The 10,258-nt window shown below is 51.2% G+C and overlaps 2 protein-coding genes across 2 annotated transcripts in view; one reads left to right on the top strand and one right to left on the bottom strand.

The window, feature by feature from the left end:
• Positions 1–3,994, bottom strand: part of LOC136933269 (uncharacterized) — a 6,171-nt gene extending 2,177 nt beyond the window's left edge. Inside the window, exons 1-4 of the mRNA XM_067228586.1 lie at positions 3,929–3,994; positions 932–1,060; positions 481–617; positions 45–358 (exon numbers count right to left, since the gene is read on the bottom strand). Coding sequence (XP_067084687.1) covers positions 45–358; positions 481–617; positions 932–1,060; positions 3,929–3,994 — 646 coding nt within the window. The remainder of the gene's footprint in view (positions 1–44; positions 359–480; positions 618–931; positions 1,061–3,928) is intronic.
• On the top strand, positions 3,144–9,086 carry LOC136933376 (alpha-2-antiplasmin-like). The gene is made up of 8 exons (XM_067228696.1): positions 3,144–3,270; positions 5,198–5,267; positions 5,735–5,978; positions 6,189–6,332; positions 6,479–6,667; positions 6,898–7,040; positions 7,724–7,928; positions 8,203–9,086. The coding sequence occupies exons 2-8, from the start codon at positions 5,211–5,213 to the stop codon at positions 8,730–8,732; spliced, it is 1,512 nt and encodes a 503-aa protein (XP_067084797.1). The 5' UTR covers positions 3,144–3,270; positions 5,198–5,210; the 3' UTR covers positions 8,733–9,086.
• Positions 9,087–10,258: the final 1,172 nt, after the last annotated feature.

Raw genomic sequence — 10,258 nt, 5'->3', positions numbered from 1 at the left:
TTGTGTGAATGGGTGGGATGGAGGAGGGGGTGTTGCAGTCTCACCCTGCCCATTGTTGGGCTTCTCCGCTGGGCCTTCAGACGGAGGTTTATCCTGGGGCTCCGGCTTGTCCACCTGCCCCTCTCCATCCGCCGGCTCCATGTCTTGTAGGCTGATGGGTTTCCCCTCAGAGTACCCGTTGATGGAAGGCTCCGTGAGGTGATCATCCCTCTGGGCCGTACCATGCTGCTGGCCCGCGGGGGGGCTCCGGAGCTGCTCCAGCACGGCCTGGACGATGGGGACCATCATGGCGGTGGTGGCCGTGTTGCTGATCCACATGGACAGGAAGGCCGTCACTCCCATGAAGCCCAGCATCAACCTGGGACAGGGGAGAGGGACGAGGTCGGTCGAGAGATGGCGACAAACGACAAAACGATAATCCCAATTTGGCGGCCTACACCGTGACCTGTTGTGGATTAAAGGGCGGGTGTGCGTACTCACAGGGCGGGACGCACCCCGACGACGAGAAGAACCCTGAGGGCTATTCTCTTGTGAAGGTTCCACGTCTCCACGGCTACGGCCACCATCAGACCGCCCACAAACAGCATGTTGGTGTCCTTCAGGTACTGCATGCACACCTGGCACACAGGAGCAATCACACACCCCAACGGGAACACACACACACACAGGGACGAGAGAGAGAGAGAGGGGGAGAGATAAAGGGAGAGAGAGAGAGAGAGAGAGAGAGAGAGAGAGAGAGAGAGAGGGAGAGAGAGAGGGAGGGAGGAGAGAGACAGAGAGAGAGAGAGAGAGAGAGTGGGAGAAATAGAAGGCAGAGAGAAAGGGAAAGAGAGAAATGGAGAGAGAGAGGGGGAGAGGTAGAGGGGAAGAGAGAGAGAGAGACAGAAAGGAGATGGACAGGAATAGAGAGAGAGAGAGAGGGTGGAGGTACCTCTCTGGACTCCATGATGCCCAGCAAGGGGAACAGCACGGTGGGCAGCAGAGCGGTCACAGCCAGTGGCAGCACCTCCGTACACCAGTACACCGCCATGAGGGCGATCACATAGGCACAGCCTGCCTCCTGCACCACACACACACACATAGACACACACAGACACATGATCACATAGGCACAGCCTGCCTCCTGCACCACACACACACACACAGACACACACACACACACATAGACACACACACACACACACACACACATAGACACACACAGACACACACACACACCTGTGACTAAGTGACAGCATGCAACTGCCTCCTGCACCACACACACACATAGGCACAGCCTGCCTCCTGCACCACACACACACATAGGCACAGCCTGCCTCCTGCACCACACACACACACATAGACACAGCCTGCCTCCTGCACCACACACACACATAGGCACAGCCTGCCTCCTGCACCACACACACACACATAGACACACACAGACACACACACCTGTGACTAAGTGACAGCATGCAACTGCCTCCTGCACCACACACACACATAGGCACAGCCTGCCTCCTGCACCACACACACACATAGGCACAGCCTGCCTCCTGCACCACACACACACACATAGACACACACAGACACACACACACACACCTGTGACTAAGTGACAGCATGCAACTGCCTCCTGCACCACACACACACATAGGCACAGCCTGCCTCCTGCACCACACACACACATAGGCACAGCCTGCCTCCTGCACCACACACACACACATAGACACACACAGACACACACACACACACCTGTGACTAAGTGACAGCATGCAACTGCCTCCTGCACCACACACACACATAGGCACAGCCTGCCTCCTGCACCACACACACACATAGGCACAGCCTGCCTCCTGCACCACACACACACACATAGACACACACAGACACACACACACACACCTGTGACTAAGTGACAGCATGCAACTGTAACTTTCTCCAGGTTCAGTTTCTCAGACTCATCAACTATGCTGAGCCTTCTGTCTCAGCTCTACTGCACTGCACGCCTGAGCTATGCTCTCGTTTATATTTGTCTAATTATTCATACTTTCCTCCTGGGGTTAAGTTAAAGTTACAAGTTTTCGTTGTATCTCAAGTCAGACCTCCTGTATTTCTGCACGGTAGGCTGTCAGGGGAGCTTTCCTGAGACCGTTTCTCTCAAAACATGGATCACATAGCGGGGTTTAAACTCTTTTATTTGTCTTGGACGTAAAAGTCCTACTCGTCTCCTTCTGAGGTAACTGAAGAAGACTTTTGCAGGGGGAATCCAGAACACCCTGTTGCCCAGGTGACAACCACGCAGCGTGAGGTTAACTTTATATTCTGAGAAGCTTGGACGGTTCTTGGAGCAATACATAAAACATGGCCTCTCATCGCGGGATGGGGAATGAGAGTTTTGGGGGAGAAGTGTGAGAGGAGAGAGGATGGTTGTTATGACACCATTTAGTTGGTGGCGCACAATACCCTGTGAATCCCCCTTGTTGTCTTAACCCCTGGCGCGAGCTGGAGGAATGTGTCGACCTCGTGTCACGCAAGGTCCCAACCTTCTTGTCCGTTGAGAGACTGACAGAGATGTAAATCAACGGTTGGAAATGTTCATATTTATGTATAATATTTTTTATTGACAGATTGAGAGGAATCCGACACAAAAAGAGTCAAGTGGGACTTCTTATAATAAATTCACAGATTGAAGAGAAATTTCGCAGAACGTTGACTTTAGTGATTTACTGAGGCCTAGACCTCAAATTAAAAAACGTGTCACAATTTTCCACGGGCAATTTCCAACAGTAAAGACAATATTTTCCATCAAAGTATACATAAAATGTGAAACGCATTGCCTACCGTGGTTCTGATGAGTAACGGCAGTGGAAGGAGGATGAATGGTGCGAGGAACAGAATCATTCTGTTTTTACAGGACCACATAAACTGTAGCGATGAAAACATCTTCTCCACACACGATGAACCCTGCATGGAAAAAAGCTCACTCGCCCGGTCTAGTTCCTGTCCTAATGATGTGGGACAGTTGCGCTAAAAGTTGACGCTAACTTCAGATTGCCCCGAGGACATGGCATCTGAGCTGTGTGTGTGTGCGAGAGAGAGAGAGAGAGAGAGAGAGAGAGAGAGAGAGAGAGAGAGAGAGAGAGAGAGAGAGAGAGAGAGAGAGACAGAGAGAGAGAGAGAGAGAGAGAGAGAGATAGAGACAGAAACTCAGAGAGAGGCAGGCACCAACACCTTTCAATCTGTAAATATTAACTTTGCGTGATTTTCCTTGCACACTGTTCTCCACGGGTGAGTTGATCTATCTGCTACAAAGATAACACTATTTTGGCAACTATTCAGTGGACTACAAAAATTCAACATCATTGAAATCAAGACACCGCACCTGCATATTTTAGTTCAACATTACGCAACTATTCCGGCATTTTGAATTATTATTATGTTTATCAACGTAGGCATTACTTCAATATCTTATCTATTACTCTTGTGAATTAATCAGTATCCTAAGTGTTGAACAAACGAATGCTATACATGTTAGGCTGTTTTATAAATGACAGGTGAATGGAGCTGGCGCTCGACTGCTGTTCGTGTAACTTTGTCTTTCGGAGCTACGCTTCCACCTTGTGGCCGTATTTATTTTACGGCCCCCAAACACAGAGCAAGGAAACGTAGCTGGTCTGTCAGCAGTTACGCTCTTATATGAATGCCCCTTAAACATATTCTCCTCCTTGGATATCTGCTGTAGGATCAAAATATGCACGAGCAAAACAATGTCTGGAGTAACTTGATCTAAGGACTAGAATGTTCTCTGCCACCTAGCATCAACATACAAGTCTTGAGAGAATATAGAGAATCGTGCATGCACACACACACACACACACACACTGAGGTTAGAGCAGGACCTCGTGGCCTGATGCCAGGGTGCATTGTGGGGCAATAGTGGGGGTACCAAGGTCTTGTGTGGGCGTGAGGCTGGAACCAGGCAGCATGAGGCGGAATAAACATCCTTCCTCATCTTCATCACAGTACAAGAAGGAAGTAAAACACGCTGAGGTTATTTCACATATCAGGTCAACATCTCTCAAGACCAGTCGGTAGGGATTTTTCACATACTTGTAGGGTTACATTTACATTTAGTCATTTAGCAGACGCTCTTATCCAGAGCGACTTACAGTAAGTACAGTGCCTTGCCCGAGGACACAACGTCATTTTGCACGGCCGGGAATCGAACTGGCAACCTTCAGATTACTAGCCCGACTCCCTCACCGCTCAGCCACCTGACTCCCTGTAGAGGGTTAGAGGAGGGAAGGAAAGAGAGAGAGAATGGAGGGAGGTGAAGAAAGCGACCTGAAGGAGGGAAGAAAGGAGAGGTGCCTATTGTTGTCAGGAATGGATCCTGCTTTATTCAACAACTGGGCCCATGACCCCGGTCTTTCTACAGCAGCTGGTGGCTAATGGAGTCCGTGGATCGATGCTGGGTTGAACATTAACCCAACATTGTGGGCGCTGGGTGTGTGTACGTTTGGGCAGAGGGTCCAAGCTAGTCAGTGTTCACTGATTCTCTATCTGTCTGTTCGATTCTTTATCTCCTGTTTACTGGGTAAGTTCAGACAAACTTGTACAGTATTGTATTCTGTTATCCAAAGTAACGTACAGAGGGGGATTTGAACCTGCGACTTTTAGATTCTGCAGTCAAACGCTCTACCACTAAGCTTTACCCACCCCCACATGTCGGTGTTTTATTTTCACTCAAGTAAAAAAATCTGCTTTTTGTTTGTAATGAAATCGGGAGATGCTGTTGTTCTTAGAGTGTAAAACCTGCGGTGGAATTATTTGTCATTTTGTGATTTTTGTTTAGTTTGTGCTGATGTTATTGCAGCTGCCTCTATAACAAAGACAACTTGTGATAATAGTCTTGTGAACGGTGCTGCTCTGTGGTGCTGTCAGAGTTCTGGTTGCTGTTTGTGTGCTATCCAGGAGAGCGCGGCCACAAATAGCCACATCTGGACTTTAGCAGTTAAAACTAAAACCTTTGACCCTCTGGCAAACAGTCATCTTTCCTAAAAGACACATGCAACACAAGCTTAAACTAAACAACAGATGCTGTGCCGATTATCATCGGGATCATCAAACAAGGGATTTTAACGTTGCCGTTCTCGATAGTGGCAGTGATCGTGCTAATACCCTAAACCTGTGTTTGGCTGTGTGTGTGTTCCAGGGTGGCTGTTGGGATGAAGCTGTGTTTTCCTGTGTTCTTGCTGCTGTCTGTCTGTGGTCATGGTGCGACTGTAAGTTGGACAACCGTGACCTTACCGTGAGACACTGACCAGTAACCTAGCAACGATGTCTGACAGCCCGAATGTTCTATAGCTACTAAAGATAATTTCAATCCGGCCTACTTACTTTTCCATATCTTTTCTTCTTTATATTTCTCTCGATCACTCTCTCTCTTTTTCTCTTCCCCCCCACTCCTTCTTTCCCTCCCTTTCTCTCTCCCTTTCTCTCTCTCTCTCTCTCTCTCTCTCTCTCTCTCTCTCTCTCTCTCCCCATCTCCATCTCCATCTCCATCTCCATCTCCATCTCCATCTCCATCTCCATCTCCATCTCCATCTCCATCTCCATCTCCACCTCCCTCCCTCCCTCCCTCCCTCCCTCCCTCCCTCCCTCCCTCCCTCCCTCCCTCCCTCCCTCCCTCCCTCCCTCCCTCCCTCCCTCCCTCCCTCCCTCCCTCCCTCCCTCCCTCCCTCCCTCTCAGGATGAGCCTGCTGCTCCAACTGCCGAGGCCCTCCCGGGTGCCTCCCCCTCCCCCTCCCTGCCCGGCGTGGGCCAACCAGGCTGTGCAGGCCAGGAGTTGGGCCTGGAGGCCAGGCGGGCAGTAGGGGGCGCTGTGGAGAAGCTGGGTCTGCAGCTGTTCAGGAGCCTGAAGGCCGGACCGAAACAGCCCAACATCATCATATCGCCCCTCAGCATCTCCCTCGCTCTGGCTCAGCTCACCCTGGGTGAGAGAGAGAGAGAGAGAGAGAGAAACAGAGAAAGAATGAATGAAAGGATGAATGAAAGAAAAACTTAAGAGAAATTGTCTCTTAATTAAATTAAATTGTCTGATGTTTCCCTCCCTCCCTCCCTCTCCTCTCCCCCCACCTCCTCCCCCCCCCCTCCCTCCCTCCCTCTCCTCCCCCCCCACCTCCTCCCCCCCCCTCCCCCCCCAGGGGCCCGTGGGTACACAGAGAAGCTGCTCCTGCGTGCCCTCCAGGCTAACTCCATCTCCTGCTTCCACCCCAGCCTGGGGGCTCTGCTCCAACACCTCACCAACACCTCCCTACAGGTGGCCTCGCGTCTCTACCTGAGCCCAGGTAGCTGTGTGTGTGTGTGTGGGTGTGTGTGTTGGTCTGTGTGTGTGTGTGTGGGTGTGTGTGTTGGTCTGTGTGTGTGTGTGTGGGTGTGTGGGTGTGTGTGTTGGTCTGTGTGTGTCGTCCCGTCATCTCTGTCTCCCTCCCAGGGTTCGAAGTGATTCAGTCCTTCGTCGAAGACTCCCAGAAGAAGTACGGGTCAGAGCCCGCCCCCCTCATCTCTGTAGAGGAGGTCAACCAATGGGTGGCCGACGTCACCGAGGGTCACATGACTAACTTCCTCCCCAGTCTTCCACCTGGTGTTGTGCTCATGCTTATAAACGCCATGCACTTCAAAGGTAAGAGCTCTCGCCCCCTTCTAAAGGAAATCGTTTGTTTGAAACTGCTTCCAGTCAGCGTCAACAAAACGTCTTGTATCTTTCGAATGTGATCTTCCTTGTAATCATAACAATTCTTCCTTTGCAACAAGACTTTTCTAACATGTTCTTCCCTTTCTTTTTTTGCCTCTGTCATACCTGCTGTATCTTTCTTCTTCTCCCTTTGTCTCTCTGTTCTTCCTCTGTGGTAGGAGAATGGCAGACTCAGTTCGATCCCAAGTCCACCTCCAAAGGAGTCTTCTACCTAGAGAACAGTAGCTCAGTCCAGGTGGACATGATGAAGTCAGCCATGTATCCGCTCAGACAGTTCATGGATGAGGAGCTGGAGGCCAGGGTAGGCAGCAAAACATCCTTCTGCTTCAGTCTGTCTGATTAGGGCAACATTCAGAGGGGGGTCAGATGGCTGAGCGGTGAGGGAGTCAAGCTATTAATCAGAAGGTTGTTGGTTTGAAAATGATGTTGTGTCCTTGGGCAAGGCACTTCACCCTACTTGCCTAGGGGAGAATGTCCCTGTACTTACTGTAAGTCGCTCTGGATAAGAGCGTCTGCTAAATGACTAAATGTAAATGTAACATTCAGCTGCCCTCGTAGCCTGGGTGCCAGCCAAACTTAGCCCCGCCCACAAAAAAATTTGGTCGGGAAGTTGGGTCTGGGGTTGGGAAAAAACTTTATACGATGATGGACAGATGATCAACAGTATCGTAATCAACCACATCACCAAAGAGCGCTTGGGTTGAATTCGTTTTCAACAAACAACATACTACGTTGCTCTGATTAGTTGTAGGTCTATCCAATTGAGTGAAGAGGCATTTTTTTCCGGGTTCGGTTGAAACACGCCCCATACTCACAGCCCAACGGAGCGGAATCAGACTCGTCAGACAATGTCAGGCTACCGCCCTCGGCCTTGGGGCTTCAATACAAGCAGGATAACAAATAATCTCTCCACCTTTCTCCCTCTCTTTCTCCTGTCTTTACCTCCCTTTCCCTCCCCTGTACTGTTGTTTCCTGTGTGAGCAGGTGGCCTGTTTTCCCTTCAAAGGAAACACCAGCTTCCTGGTGGTGTTGCCCGTACCAGGAAGAGGAAACGTGTCATCTCTGGTTCAGAAGCTGAACATCTCTGACCTGTACAGCCGGCTTCCCGAGGAGAGGCCCATGCAGGTCAGCCTGCCTAAGTTCAACCTGCAATACAGCCAGGAACTACAAGATGCACTTCAGAGCATGGGTAGGTAGGGACACTGGATCACATTATGTAGAATTACTTGGAGTGACTTTGTTCAATTCACAAAGAATCAGAATGTTCCCAGAGTCACTCTGACGCCTCCTCCCCTCCCCTCCCCTCTCCTCCTCTCCTCCCCTCCCCTCTCCTCCTCCTCCCCTCCCCTCCCCTCCTCCCCTCCTCCCCTCCTCCCCTCCCCCCTCCCCCCTCCCCCTCCCCTCCCCTCCCCTCTCCTCCTCCCCCCTCCCCTCCCCATCTCTCCTCTCCCCTCCTCTCCCAGGCCTCGGCTCTTTATTCACGATTCCTGATCTGTCAGGGATCTCATCCGGGCCCCTGGTGGTCTCCAGCGTCCTCCATGCATCCGGCGTGGAGCTGAGCGAGGAGGGGGCAGAGGCCTCAGCCGCCACCTCCATCGCCATGACGCGCTCCATGACCAATCCACGCTTCGCTGTCAATTCGCCCTTCCTGTTCGCTCTCGTCGACGACGCCTCCCTCGCCCCCCTCTTCCTGGGCCTGGTGACTAACCCCGCCCCCGGGGCCAGCGTCATGCAGAACGACGGCCCCCCCGCCGACGATCCCCACGGCAACAGGACCCTCGGCGAAAACGAAGCGCAGATGGACGGCCCCGACGGCGCCGCAAGTGGAGGTCTGCTCGGCAACAACGACGTGCAGAGCGACGAGCCCAGTGGAGCGAGCGCCTCGCCGTGTAGCACCCCTAGTGGAGAGGAGGGCTCACTGCAGCCCCCCAATGAGGTGGTGGGCCAGGGGCCAGGAGGTTGTCCAACATCCAGTCCCACCTTGCCCGTCTAGTCAAACCCTACAGCCTCGCCTCCACCAGAGCTTCCCTGGACTGCAGACCCAACGTACAGAGTCACAACCACACATTGGCACGATCGAACTGGACACACTTAGCTACAACAACAGCTGTCTTCTCATTGATCATTGGTTAGTTAAAAAGGAGAGTGCATTTCTGTGCTCTAAACGACTCAGATTTACAGTGGTTCCCATAGACGTACGCAGAGCAATCGACCACAACCAAAGGATACCAGTGTTCCGATGAACATGATTTCCGACCCTGCTGTTGTGGTCTTAATCTATGTTGTGTTGTGTACTTTCTCATCCCAAAACTGGTGAAACGTTGTTTTTACTCATTATTAAAAAACAGAGGAAATATCTGTGAGGACTTGAGTCTCTTCTTGAAATGAAAGGGGGACAGTATTCAACGTATCATGTTTTCATTTAGCAGATGGTTTGGGTGGGGGGGCTTTTTGAACTGGCAATCTCTTGATCTGCGGTCAAATGCTCGACGACATAGCTACACGCATCCGAGCTCACTATCTACCTCATCAAATCCCTCGCTGTAAATCCCAAAAGGAGTCTGCGTCCTCGCAAGCGCTGCCGCATGTATGGAGGCTCTACGTCTGGAGTTTAGGAATATTCACATGGTCAGAGATGAACGTGGGTCACAGTTGGTCTACTCCTGTTCCCAATGTGACCATCTGTGGCTGTGCATCATTCCCTGCATGTCAGCTGCCTTAATCTGGGGTTAAAGGGAAAAGGCTGGTGGGATTGAAAATATGATCTCATTGCTCTTGTTGACGGGTGACATTACGTCACTTTTGCTTTTCGTTGATGTATAAAATGTGTTTCAACCTGATCTATCTACGGGGACATCGTAATGAAGAACGCAGCCAAAGACAATTGATTGATTTACTAAAGTCTTCTGAAGACTTTTGAATTGACTTGACAAGATCAAATGACAATGTCCCTGAAATATGTAGGAAATTGTGAGAGAGGGTTAAACCATGTGAAAACCCAACATACACTTCTATGTAGGCCTATAAGCTGATAGTTGTGATCGCCAACATCTCGTCAGTGAGAAAAGCTGAGGTTATAAGGGTTGTGTTTCGCATCAACCTCCTCGTGCTCTCAGAGGATTTGTACCAGGACAGTTTTCTGTGCCTGGATTTCCCAGCGGGCGAAATCTCAGTCCAAGCCTCTGGGCAGCTGAGGGGGAACGAATTACGGGATTATACTCCTCTCCCTCCCTCCCTCCCTCCCTCCCTCCCTCCCTCCCTCCCTCCCTCCCTCCCTCCCTCCCTCCCTCCCTCCCTCCCTCCCTCCCTCCCTCCCTCCCTCCCTCCCTCCCTCCCTCCCTCCCTCCCTCCCTCCCTCCCTCCCTCCTCATCTCTCTCTCTCTCTCTCTCTCTCTCTCTCTCTCTCTCCCTCTGTCTCTCTCTCTTTCTCTCCTTTCCTCCCTCTCTCCCTCGCTCTTTCTCTCACTCAGTTTATTTTTCGCTCACACACTCTCTGTCCCTTTCTCTCTCGCTCTCTCT

The sequence above is a fragment of the Osmerus mordax genome, chromosome 25 (assembly GCF_038355195.1).
Source record: "Osmerus mordax isolate fOsmMor3 chromosome 25, fOsmMor3.pri, whole genome shotgun sequence".
Lineage (NCBI taxonomy): Eukaryota > Metazoa > Chordata > Actinopteri > Osmeriformes > Osmeridae > Osmerus > Osmerus mordax.
Note: the sequence above shows the minus strand (reverse complement) of the source record. Positions and strands in the feature narration are given on the sequence as shown.